Here is a 13,238-nt window from a genome sequence, read left to right on the forward strand (position 1 = left end):
AGCCTGAATATGTAACAACTGGGACTCACTGTAGGTAAATGTGTGGTTTATCCACCTAATGTGATTTATTAAAATATACATTGGAAAGACTACAACATGGAAAAAATGAAAGTTGAATTCATACTATGATTACTTAAAACGTATATTACAAACATTTACTTAAATTTTCTAAAGACTTAGAATCACATATTATTGGCAATCCATGCTGAAATAGTACACAAAAATTTCTGTTTGCTAATGTTAGACTGCTGGCAGACCCAGCAAATTTTTCAGCTAAGCAAATGTCAATTGTTGCTATAGCACTTCCAAAATTCAAATAAACCTACCTAATAATTGGCAGGGGTACTCTTGGGTAAATGTGGAGAAAAGTCAAAGATTGATTAAGAAAAGGAAAATGTCAACCTTCCCAGTCAGTGATTACTTAGAAACTATGGTATCGCTGTCTGTTGTTATCTGCAGGGGATTGGTTCCAGGACTCCCCTTGGATATAAAAATCCTGGAATGTTCAAGTTCCTGATGGAAACATACACACATATATTGTCCTGTATATTTTAAGTCATCTCTAGATTATTTATAATACCTAATGCGATGTAAATGCTATTATACCGTATTGTTCAGGGAATGATGACAAAAAAAGAGTCTGCACGTGTTCAGTAGAGATGCCTTTTTTTTTTTTTTTTTTGAGACAGGTTCTCGCTCTATCACCCAGGCTGGAGCGCAATGGCCCCATCTCAGTTCACTGCAACCTCCGCTGGGCAAAAGTGATCCTACTCCCATCTCAGCCTCCCAGGTAGCTGGGACTACAGGCACAGGCCACCACACCCAGCTAATTTTTGTATTTTTTATAGAGGCGGAAGCTTCACTGTATTGTCCAGGCTGGTCTCTAACTCCCGGGCTCAAGCTATTCACCAGCCTCGGCCTCCCAACGTGTTGGGATTACAGGTGTGAACCACCGTGCAGGCCAAGATACCTAAAAAAAAAAAAAAATTCTGTTTGAGGTTGGTTGAATCTATGGATGCAGAACCTGCTAATATGGACGGCTGACTGTACTACTGGGGAAGGCACACTAAGTAACTAGGATAAAATCTGGTAACCACTAGCAGAGGTGACTAAGCAGGATAGAGGAAGATTTTGGAGAAGGGGGAGGCATTCCAGAGACAGTAGACCCAAGAGAAGAGGTTCTTTGTTTTAAACCTCTCTATTGAGACAGCAGAATAACCGAGAGTGTCTTGACTATAGTTTAAATGCAGGATTTGCATAAGCAGGTAGTGGAGGCTGAAGACCTTAGGTTCTATTTTGAACGTATTAAGAAGAATGATTTAAAATTTATGTTGATGCTAGAGTCTGCATGGAATGAACTGGGAGATGGAAGAGGTAAGTTGTGAGGTCTCTGCAATAAACCAAGACCTTCACTACATAAATTAACTGCATTAGCATTTCCAGAATATATTTTACTTTAAAAACGATTTAACCATATTCTAACCAAGTTTTAGATGATTTTTGGTGTTCTCTAATAGAATTGGCACAGTATATTGAGTCAGATTGCAGTGGATTATTTCAACTGTGGCCAGATGCAGAGAAATATGCAAAGGTATTGAGGCCAACAAATAGAGAAATGCAAATTCTCACAAGTAAAGAGATTTGGAATTCTAGAAGGTGGCAGATTATCAATAGCTGTATCCAGATCCTTTGAAGTGGTGGATGGTTTTATATTAAAACTTTGTAATAGCTCACCAGGAAATAAAATTCAGCCTTAACTTCTAGGCAATTGGGATGTTGCTGAGAATAATCAAGACCATTAAAAAAAAAAAAAGGTCGGGTGCAGTGGCTTACACCTGTAATCCCAGCACTTTGGAAGGCCAAGGCAGGTGGCTCACCTGAGGTCAGGAGTTTGAGACTAGCCTGGACAACACGGTGAAACCCCGTCTCTACTAAAAATACAAAAATTAGCTGGGTGAGGTAGCACATGCCTGTAATCCCAGCTACTTGGAAGGCTGAGGCAGGAGAATCTCTTGAACCTGGGAGGTGGAGGTTGCAGTGAGCTGAGATCACGCTCCTGCACTCCAGTCTGGGCGACAAGAGCGAAACTCCGTCTCAAAACAACAACAACAACAAACTCACACACAAAAAAACTGTATGAACAGCAGACAAGATGACTACAGTGTTTTTCTTTTTTTATTAATTTTTTTTGCACACAAAACAATAAATATTTTCTAAAGATACATACAAACAAAAAGATGCATATCAAACATATTAGGAAGGTTGCACATGTCAAGACGGGGAATAGAAATGGGGGGTGGGAATTAAAGAAAATAAATGAGAGAGGGACTTTGTATGGATCAATGAATCAATGATAATAACTCAATCCTCTATTTGACAAAGAAGGAGAAGGAAGAGGAAGAAAAAGAAAGTGGGATAAAGGATCAGAAAGGGAGGAAAATAGAAAAAAAAAGAGTATGACTCCAGGGTAGACCTGTTTTGTTGTCATTGGGTTGGTTGGTTGGTTTGTCTGTTGTATTTTTCATATGTTTCGCCATGTTGGCCAGGCTGGTGTCGAACTCCTAGCCTCAAGTGATCAACCCGCCTCGGCCTCCCAGAGTGCTGGGACCACAGGCGTGAGCCACCACGTCCAGCCCGCATATTGCGTCTGGCCTCCGTGGTAGACCTCCCAGACGGGGCAGCCGGGCAGAGGTGCTCCTCACTTCCCAGACGATGGGTGGCTGGGCAGAGGCGCCCCCCACTTCCCAGACGGGGTGGCCGGGCAGAGGCACCCCCCACTTCCCAGATGGGGCGGCCGGGCAGAGACGCTCCTCACTTCCTAGACAGGGTGGCGGCCGGGCAGAGGCGCTCCTCACTTCCCAGGTGGGGCGGCCGGGCAGAGGCGCGCCTCACTTCCCAGATGCGGCGGCCGGGCAGAGGCGCAACTACAGTGTTTTTCTTTTGTCTGTTTCCACTAGCATAAAAGACTTTATATTTTTAAAAAGTTTCTTATCCCAGAAAATATCACAATCCATTTAGAATATGAGTTCAGGCTCAATTCCTTCCTGATTCTACAGAAGAGCTCAAGATGTTGCAGACCTTATCTTAAAAGCTGGCTCAGAATCGCCGGATTTGGTAGTCATCTAAACATTTCATAAATAATTTACTAACTCTCAAAACACTAAACCAGCAGGCCCTTGATTTCAAAAGCAAATTTTGCTGGGATGGAGTGGGGCGGGGGACCTGGGATGGGGGATGAAAGGGGTTGGAAATGAGGAGATATTGGTCAAAGGGTACAAAGTTTCAGTTAGTGTCAATAATAAGTTCTGAAGATCTGTTGTCTAACATGGTGACTGTGATTAATGTACTGTGTCCTTAAAAATTGATGAGAGTAGATCTTAAATGTGCTCTTCATTAAAAAATGGTGCAATGGATATGTTAATTTCATTGATGTAATCATTTCACAATGCAAACATATGTCAAAACATCACCTTGTACACCACAAATATACCCAACTTTTATTTGTCAATTACACTTTAATAAAGCTGGGGGAAGCAACTTTTTTTGGGCACAGCATCCGGCTTTTATTTACTAACTTTGAGAACAGAGTACCTTGATCAATTAAACGGTAGGGAGCGCTGTGGAGACAGCATCCTCCCCAGTCCGGGAAAAGAGGCAGGGAAAGGAGGCCTAGGATGCCTGGGGCCCAGCGGCCTCTTCCCTCCTGGCGTCCCCGGCGGCCTTCGCTCCCAGGCCCCGCAGTCTCATTTGCCGCTTCCGACGCGTGACCCCGGCGCGCTAGCGTCCGGGACCGGTGACAGGCGCAGGGTGCGCCAAGCGGTCCCATGTGTCCCCTCCCTCTCGCGGCCGCCGCAGTCGCTGCGCCCCGAGCCTCGCTCCGGCTCCTCAACAGAGCGCTCGCTGCCGCCATGTCTACCGCTCGGCCACTCAAATCCGTGGACTACGAGGTGTTCGGGAGAGTGCAGGGTAGGAGGCCCCCTACGGTGGGAGATCAAAAAGGTTATGGGAGGAAGGGGAGAAAGCTGTGAGAAGCGCCTCCCACCTAAAGTATGCCTTTTCCCGTTGTGGCTGGGACTTCCGCTCAGTCATGACACAGCAGCGGCGGCTGGCAGGGAGGCGAAACGCGCATGCGCCGGAGGACTTGGACGAGCGGAAGTAGGGGAATGGGGAGGGAAGTGGCGGAGGAGGAGAGAAGGGGAGAAGGGACTGCTGAGAACCAGAAGTGGGCGGCTGCTGGGTGCGGGAGTAAGCGGCACAGGAGGGAAGGTTGAAGTTGGTTAGGAAAAGAAGAGGGTCTTTGAACTAGTGGTCTCGTTGCTTGCCACTGAAGCTACCTGGGCTTGACTTGAGTTTTAGGAAGGACGCTTAGATGGTTTAATTTTTCAGAGGTCAAACCTTTTTTTAGACCCCTTTTTGGCTGTTAAAAGAATGAAATTGTTATCTAATTTTTGTTTCATCCTAAGTTTAAGTAGTTGCCAAGTTTGTAACGTCTGGCTTGTTGAAAATACTGATATTTATAAATAAAAATATTAAGTCACTCTGAGATTTATGCAATGGTATGTAAATATGGTAGTGATTTAATATCCACCATCTTCATTTAAAATAAAACTCTTCAACCATGGGAAATTTTACTCATTTCTTTTCCTCTTTGAGTTTGATTTTCATTCCACTTCTCTCACCGAATTACCCCATTGTTTTGCTTGAGGGTTTTTTTTTTTTTTTTTGCTCACCCTATCATACTTTTCTTCAATGTGTACATGTACATGTATGCACATGTATGAATAAGTGTAATGCTTTTTCTTAATTTCCTTTGACAGTAAGTCTCTGTTAGAAACACATGCTTTTTCTTCGGTGCCAAAAAGAAGAACTAGTGCTCAAAGAATTTTCTTAGCAAGGCAATTTTACTTCTATAGAATGGTGCGACTTGTGGATGAAGCAATGGCGAGAGCACACCTGAACAGGGGAGGGGAAGGGGTTCTTATTCCTGATGCAGGTAGCCCCTACTGCTGTGTCTTTCCCGTTGGCTAGGGTTGGACCGTACAGTCTAAGCTAATTGCAATTGGCTATTTTAAAGAGCAGGGGTACGAGCCCAAGTGGCGGGGTGAGTAATTTGGCAGGAAGGGTGGTTACAGAACAGGTGACTCAGGATGATTCACGTCAGACCTGGTGACCAGGGGTGACTCAGGATGGAGCAGGTGGCCAGGGGAATAGATGTGAACTACTGATTAGAACTGGTGGAAAAGGTTGTTTACTGAGACTAGGAGCGAGGAGAATGAGGAAGCTAGACTTTAAAGTAGAGCACAAAGAACTGAGCATACTAACATACTGATTCTTTGAAGAGAAATTTAGAACTCATTGTATTCAACAGCTCCAAGTATTAAATTTTTTGTCTGGATTGAGTTATTATTGAAATTATTATTAAAACACTAGATGAATAATAAAAAGTATGATAAACATTATTAAAATTTAAAGGTAAATTTGTGTTAGAAGTTTATTTTTTAAATTCTATTTTTTTAAGAGATGGAGTCTTGTTCTGTCACCCAGGCTGGAGCAAGTGCGGTGGCACAATTATAGCTCACTGCAGCCTGGAACTCCTGGGCTCAAGTGATCTTCTGCCTCAGCCTTCTAAGCAGCTGGGACTATAGGCTCGTGCCACCATGCATGGCTAATTTTTAAATTATTTTTTGTAGAGAAAGGGTCTCTGTTGCCCAGGCAAGTCTCGAAATCCTGGCTTCAAGGGATCCTCCTGTACTTGGCCTCCCAAAGTGATGGTTTTACAGGCGTGAGCCACTGCACTCAGCCAGAAATTTATTAATGAGAAGACTGGGGGTGTTTATGGAACCTCGGTTAGAGGAAGAGTTGAATTATCCTTGTATTTGGTACTCTAGAGGTTTTTATACTTTGGTGCAGTGTACCAAGGTAAGATTAAGAATGAGTAAAAGTGTGTCTTTTGTAAAGAGATCTTTTTTAAATTTAATTTCATTTTTATTTCCAATAGATCTTTGGAGAACAGGTGGTGTTTGATTACATGAATAAGTTCATTAGTGGTGATTTCTGAGATTTTGGTGCACCCATCACCCAAGCAGTGTACATTGTACCCAGTGTGTAGCCTTTTATCCGTCATCCCCTCTTATCCTTTTCCCCCGAGTCCCCAGAGTCCATTTGTATCATTCTTATGCCTTTGCATCCTCATAGCTTAGCTCCCACTTATGAATGAGAACATAGAATGTTTAGTTTTCCATTCATGAATTAATTCACTTAGGATAATAGGAGACCTTTCTTTCAAAGGGTGATTGTGCAAAGGGAGGTAGGAAAGGAATCTCAGGTCAGTTTTAGGAAAGAATATATGTGGAAGTTGAAGATCTGGAAATTGATTCCCTGAACATTATGCATGGATCTGTACTCTTTAGAAAGTCTTTGATGCACCCAGGGGTATGGTATCCTGCTTTGAAAACTGCCACAATAAGTCACCAAAACACATAATGTAAAGTATGAAAGATCACCTCACAGAATGGTCCACTAGAGAGAAATGGCAGTAGTTAAGGAGTCTCTCTCTCTCTCTCTCTCTGTGTGTGTGTGTGTGTGTGTGTGTGTGAATGTGTGACATTTATTGTGGGTATTCTTTGTGCTGAGCATTTCACTGTTGTTTACTTAATCATCACAATTTTGTGAGATGCATTTCTTATTCCTGTTTTAACAAGGACAAAACAGGTGCACAGAGATTCAGTAACTTGGACAAGCCCTTGGTTGACACATGGGATTTGATTCTACATCTCTCTGACTTTAAAACTTGTGCTTTCCCATTACATGATGTTTTCTGCTATTACATTATGTATTTCTATTAACTATACACTTCCACTTTTGTGCACATAGGGGTAACACGGTATATAATCAGTTGGAACCAGCACTAAAAATATGGAAAAGAGAAATGTACTATATATAAATAATGGGGTTTAAAAAGTCAACTTAGGGCAATAATTCCTATAGTTTGCAGTATGCTAAATGGAAGAGAGTACATGCCCACTATCAATGAAGGCATAGTATGTAGCACAAACTCACCATCACATATTTACGTACATCTACATTGACGTTCCCTGACAATTTGGAATGTGCCAAGCTCTGTACTCAACATTTTACATATGTTGTCTCATTTAATCCTCATCCCTGTAACTGCAATGGTTTTTCTCATTTAACAGATGGAGACATTGAGGCATGGGGAAGTAACTTCTTTCCCAGTTATACAACAAGTTAAGAGGTGGGATTTGAACCTTGATAGGTGTTTTTTTTTTTCAGGGTCTTACTCTGTCACCCAGGCAAGATCATAGCTCACTGTAGCCTTGAGCTCCTGGGCTCACATGATCTTCCTGCCTCAGCCTCCTCCTGAGTAGCTGGGACTACGGGCATGAGTCACCATGCCCAGCTAACTTTTTAATTTTTCTTTGGTAGAGATGGAGTCTCACTATGTAGACTAGGCTGGTTTTGAACTCCTGGCCTCAAGCAAGCCTCCCACCTTGGCCTCCCAAAGTTCTGGCCTTATAGGCATGAGCCACCAGCCTGGGCAACAGAGTGAGACTGTCTCTAAAGAAACAATAAAATAAAATATGGAATAATAAAATCTTAGTGAAAACTGGCTTGTTAGAAATAATGGCTATGAAAGGAAATTCACAATGGAAGAACCTATAATTGGCAACATTTATTATGGACAAAATATGGATTGATAAAGTCATCATTAAATTATTTGAGTGCAATCTATTCCCAGTGAAAATTGTTTCAATGACATGAAAGTGAACATGGAAAAAATGGAAAATGTTTTAACCTTCCTGCATGGAAAATTAATCAATGAATTAAATTGGCTTACTTGAGTATATCACAAAAAATGTTTTCCAACCAAAAATGATGTGTTGTTAGTATAGGGACCGTACAACTGGTTTAAGCCAATATGGATACGTTATTATGAACTAAAGTCCTTACTTTATTCAAGGTTTCCTTAGTTTTTACCTAATGTCTTTTTTTCGGTTCCAGGATCCCATCCAGGATACATTTAGCCTCCTTGCCTCCTCAGGCTCATTGAGGCTGTGACATTCTGTTGGACTTATCTTGTTGTTGATGACATTGGCAGTTTTATGGAGTACTTTGAGGTCAAGTACTTTGTAGAATGCTCCCCGATTGGGATTTGTCTGATATTTTTGTTATGATAAGACTGGGATAATGGGGTATTGGAAGGAAGACCACACAGGTGAAGTGCTGCTCTTGTCACACCTATCAAGGGTATATACTGTCAATATGACTTATCACTGTTGATGTTAACCTTGATCATCTGGCTGTGATAGTGTTTGTCTGGTTTCTCCACTCTAAAGTTACTCTTTTTTTTCTCTCTCTTTTCATCCTCTACTTTAAAAAATCTTCACATTCTCAAGGAGCTCCACGTTTTTTCCCCACCAACTTCTCTTGCATCGAGGACTTTGGGAGAGGGTTAAGAGAGCTGAGGACTGAGCCCCTGTGCCTTTAGAGCCTTTGTAACTATGGCCTGGTTTATGATGTTTCTATAGATGTTTAATTATATTTACATCTAGAATAATATAATCTGAAAATTTGAAAGGGAAATTGATTATACTGTGTATAGATGCTTTGATGCTTTACCAGCTCTGAGGGGAATACTAATGACACTCCTAGAAATGCATTGTGACAATCTGTTGGTTTACATGTGCTTAGAATTTTTTTTTTGACTGAGTGTTTTTAGAATAAGAGTAGCTTATTTGAGTTCTGATGACACAGAATTCTTTCAGTGCCACTTCGCCAGCCAGAAATCTCCACGGCCAGTGGCGCCTCTGCCCAGGCTTTTCTTGGGCCCACTGGGCTTGCTCTGCCCACTTGGCCCAGCAGACTGCGCTCAGGTTGTGCTACTGGTCTGGATCCTATGCTTGCCTTGGCTCTGCAGTCAGCCCGCAGCTGGTCCAGGATTGCCATGACCAACTTATACCTTGGGTGCTGGTGTCTGGGTGAGGGGGATGTGGCAGTGCCCAATAACTTGGAGATGCCAGCAACCACAGAATCCCAAGGGGTGTTACAGCTTTTGCTTGGGGAGTCCTGAGGTCTGAGCCTCCAGAAAGTGTTACACTCTCATTCATTTCTGCTGCCTGCAGCTTAAGTGAATGGGAGCGTGTCACAACTCATTGGGTCCTGCTGCCTGCAGCTCAGCAAATGGGGGCATGTTGGCACACAATGATTTTTTCACTCCTGTAGCTCGGCAAGCATTAGTATATGTTACAGCTCTTTTTGCGCCTGCCATTCACTCTTGTCCCATGACCAAGAGGAATGAGGTATGCGGACACTGGAGAGTTAACAAGGCAGAGAAGAATTTTATTGACTGACAGAAAAGCTCTCAGTAAAGAGAGGGGACCTGAAGTGGGTAGCCCTCTGTGTGAGAGGGGGCCTGAAAGTGGATAGCCATCTGTAAGGCTGAGTCTGGGGTTTTTATGGGCTCAGAATGGGGTGTATGCTAATTGTTCCATGGGTGGGCCTGGAAAAAGCACCATTCAGTTGGCTAAAAGGCATCGAGGAAGTTCTCACTCTGGTTGTGGACTCCACCTGGAACTGGCAACTCGGTTTCAGGTTTCACTTGAAGATTGGGTTTCACTGGAGACCTGTCCCTGTCTATCTAGGAATTTGTCTGTCTCCTACTGCTATCACTGAGGTGAATACCATATTTCTTAAATATTGCTTAAAATGAAAACTGGGATGAATTATTAAATGGCTTTGTCAGATAATGCATGATTTAGAAGTATACATTTTTCTTATGTAGACAGGTAAATGGAAAAGCTGTGTTTTAGAGGTTGAAAATATAAGTACCACCATTAGAATCAAGAAACATAAATATGGTTAACTCTAATTCCCTCTCCCATCTTTGTTCTTATAGCATTTTATTTATAGTAGTTATACTTTGTGTTTATACTTTTAATCATTCTGCTTTCAGCTACAGTTATCTGTGTACACTTGTATGTGTCTCTCACTAGAAAATAATGACAAAATTTTGAAGTTCAGGCTGGTGGCTTGTTTTCATATCCCCTACAGGGCTACGCCTCTAGTGGGGCCTTCCAAAGGGAACTGAATTAAATTGAAGTGCTTGGGGATAGTTGGCTTGGAGAAGAAATAGTAGTGTGATGGCTGTTTTAACTGTTTGAAAGATGCCGTAGTGTATGGCTCCAAGGAACAGACCCTGGACTGATGGCGAAAGGTTAAGTAAGGCAGGATTTTATTCCACGTAAGGAAAGCTTTGTAACAATTAAAGATATTTACAGTCATTAAGGGCTGCTTTTTAAGGCAGCATATAGATCACTTCCTGCATTCAAAATTGACACATGCAGTCAGATCCCAGGATGAAGTAGTAGGTTACAATATAAAAAATAGGATTTTACATGAAAAGGTGCTGACATTTAAAACTCATCACAGGTTTCTTTAAATATCAGTATTTGTTTGTCAATTCAAAGTATGATTTACCTTGCAAATATTCCCCACAGGGTTTCTCACTGACACCTCTTTCCACAAAGTGAGGTACAGTTGTAGTGGACTGGACCTTAACTGAGCAGCATATCTTGCTGGAGTCTTTTATCACCAAAAAGGCTGGTGTCTGCCCCAGTTTCCAGAGCAGAGTGTCTGTAAAAAACCTGCATGTGTCATATCAGCTTTCCTTCTCTTCAGCAAGCGAGGTGGAAAAAGTATGGGGAGGCCACGAAAGCCCATAGATAAATCTCCTACAGAAGCCCTGTCCCAAGACGGCTGTGTTCCAGCCAACACTGATAAAGTGCAGAAAAATGTCTCCACATCTGCCTTTTCTTTCTATATAGATATCTATCTCTTGTGCAGTATGCTTCATACTAGGAATCAGGAGTCTCAGAAAGATTCTGGGAAAATTCCAGGTGGCTTATGAAACTTTGAGCAGTTGATTCCTGCATGGTTCACTGCCTTGCAGAGTTAATGGGCTAGAAGTCTGGAGACTCCTTGACTCACATTCCTCCCAAGGCTTTAAAATAAGAGTTGAAGTTTGAGGGGCCCAACAAATAACACCTCCCTTCATTGTGTGAGTTATTGACAAGACAAAGAGTAAAGCAGAGTTTTAGGAATGTGATGTCTATCTGCAGGTAAGTGGACTTTATAATGACCTGTACTACAGAATTAAACACTGGCCACCCCCAACTTCAGCCATAGGGAGGCTGCCCTAGGGTAGAGCCAGAAGTATGATCCCTGTGGGTAACTTGCTCCCAGCGGGAGGAAGAAGAGGACATGCCTGGGCTATGCATGTTTCTCCTTCTAAATTTACCCAGTAGATGAGTCACTGCATGTCCCTGTGACAAGGGCAGGGTAGAAAGTAGCCAGGAATGACACACTAATGATACTCCTCCTCACAGAAGGAATTTCCGCTAGAGAGAAAGATGCTTTCTCCTGCAGAAATAAATTATAAAATCTAGAGAGAGCTCAGTCATTTAGTTCTACTTGCAGTACTTCGAGAGGATCTTCACTGCAGTTGTTTTGGTACGGAGTGATAGGAAAAAGTCAGGGAGGTTGTATGGTAAGCAAAATTGGAGAATGACTGCCCTTGTGCTACAAATAGAGGTAGGAAGGACTACATCATAGTCCTGTTTTCTGCTTTCCTTTTTTTGTGTGTGTGGCATTAACAAAATTGAGATATAATTTACATAACACTAAATATACAGTAGTTTTTAGTATATTCACAACGTTTTGCAGCATTACCATTAATTCCAGAACATTTCCATCACCTCTCCTTCCCTTTACCAGTTGTTTCCCTTTCCCTACCTCATTCCCCCATTCCCCACTTCTTCCTCCATCCCCTGGCATGTTAAAGTGCCTCAGGGAAGTCAGGGCCAAAGTCTCTGATGTCCTTGGCCTCTCCCTCAAGGTTTCAAGATTGCTGCTTAGCTCCAATCGTAATAGTCATACCGTGATTAGGAGAAGAAAGGGTACCAGTGCAATACCCCAACATGGAGAAACCACTACGCCCGGCCAAGTCAGCCCCTGTTGAAGAGCTGTCTTGAAAGTCCCAACCAGTGATACGGCTTACATTTCATTGGCCATCCCCACTATAAGGAAGTCTGGGAAACATCAACTGGCACATTGCTGCCCCAAGTAAAATCAGAGTTCTGTTAGAAGGGAAGAATGGGAGAATGGATTTGGGGTATGCAGCTAGCTGTGCCTGTCACAGTCGTTCATATATTAAATACAGTTCTAAACAATTATTACATTTGATGTTTTTTTCCCAAGTAGTGACACAAAAGGACACATTACAAAAAGATTGTGATCTTGTGTCCATGGCCTCTCCCTCAAAACACTGGATCCGTAACCAAAAACAACCTAAACTTCTATTAAGTTCATACTGAATTTTTTTTTTTTTTTTTTTTTTGAGACAGAGTTTCATTCTTGTTGCACAGGCTGGAGTGCAATGGCATGATCTTGGCTCACCGCAACCTCCGCCTACCAGGTTCAAGGGATTCTCCTGCCTCACCCTCCTGTGTAGCTGGGATTACAGGCATCTGCCACGACGCCCGGCTAATTTTTTGTATTTTTAGTAGAGACGGGGTTTCTCCGTGTTGGTCAGGCTGGTCTTGAACTCCCAACCTCAGGTGATCCACCCTCCTCAGCCTCCCAAAGTGCTGGGATTACAGGTGTGAGCCACCACGCCCAGCCCATATTGAATCTTTTATATGTGATTTATTTCAGCCTTGTTTATTTCCATCTATCACTGCCTTAAGCAATGGGTAACACTTTTATTATCCACCCAGTTTGTCAAGAAGTATGAATTTAACCTAAAATTGTGCCTCAAACTTACTGTTTTAAGATTTAATAAATGCATGTGTGTATTGTTACCATTCATAGTTAAAAATGCTTTTATTTGTTTATTTATTTATTTGAAACAGAGTCTTGCTCTGTCACCCAGGCTAGAGTACAGCAGTATGATCACAGCTCACTGCAATCTCGACCTCACAGGCTCGGTTGATCCTCCCCCACCCTATCCTCCCTAATAGCTGGGACTAGAGGCAAGTACTATCATGTGCTATCTAAGCACATGTGCTATCATGTGCTATCTAAGATGCATGTGCTAACTAGAGGCATGTGCTGTCATGCCCAGCTACATTTTGTATTCATATTTTTTGTAGAGATGGGATTTCACCATGTTGCCCAGGCTGGTCTTGAACTCTGGACTCAAGCAATTCATCTGCCTTGTC

General features: G+C 42.4%; 1 protein-coding gene across 1 annotated transcript in view; it reads left to right on the top strand.

Moving 5' to 3' along the window:
- The first annotated feature begins 3,471 nt into the window (after positions 1–3,471).
- Positions 3,472–13,238, top strand: part of ACYP2 (acylphosphatase 2) — a 257,176-nt gene continuing 247,409 nt past the window's right edge. The window contains exon 1 of the mRNA XM_003262381.4: positions 3,472–3,966. Within this exon, the coding sequence (XP_003262429.1) occupies positions 3,825–3,966 (142 nt within the window). The 5' untranslated portion in view covers positions 3,472–3,824. The remainder of the gene's footprint in view (positions 3,967–13,238) is intronic.

Source organism: Nomascus leucogenys, chromosome 14 (genome assembly GCF_006542625.1).
Source record: "Nomascus leucogenys isolate Asia chromosome 14, Asia_NLE_v1, whole genome shotgun sequence".
Classification (NCBI taxonomy): domain Eukaryota; kingdom Metazoa; phylum Chordata; class Mammalia; order Primates; family Hylobatidae; genus Nomascus; species Nomascus leucogenys.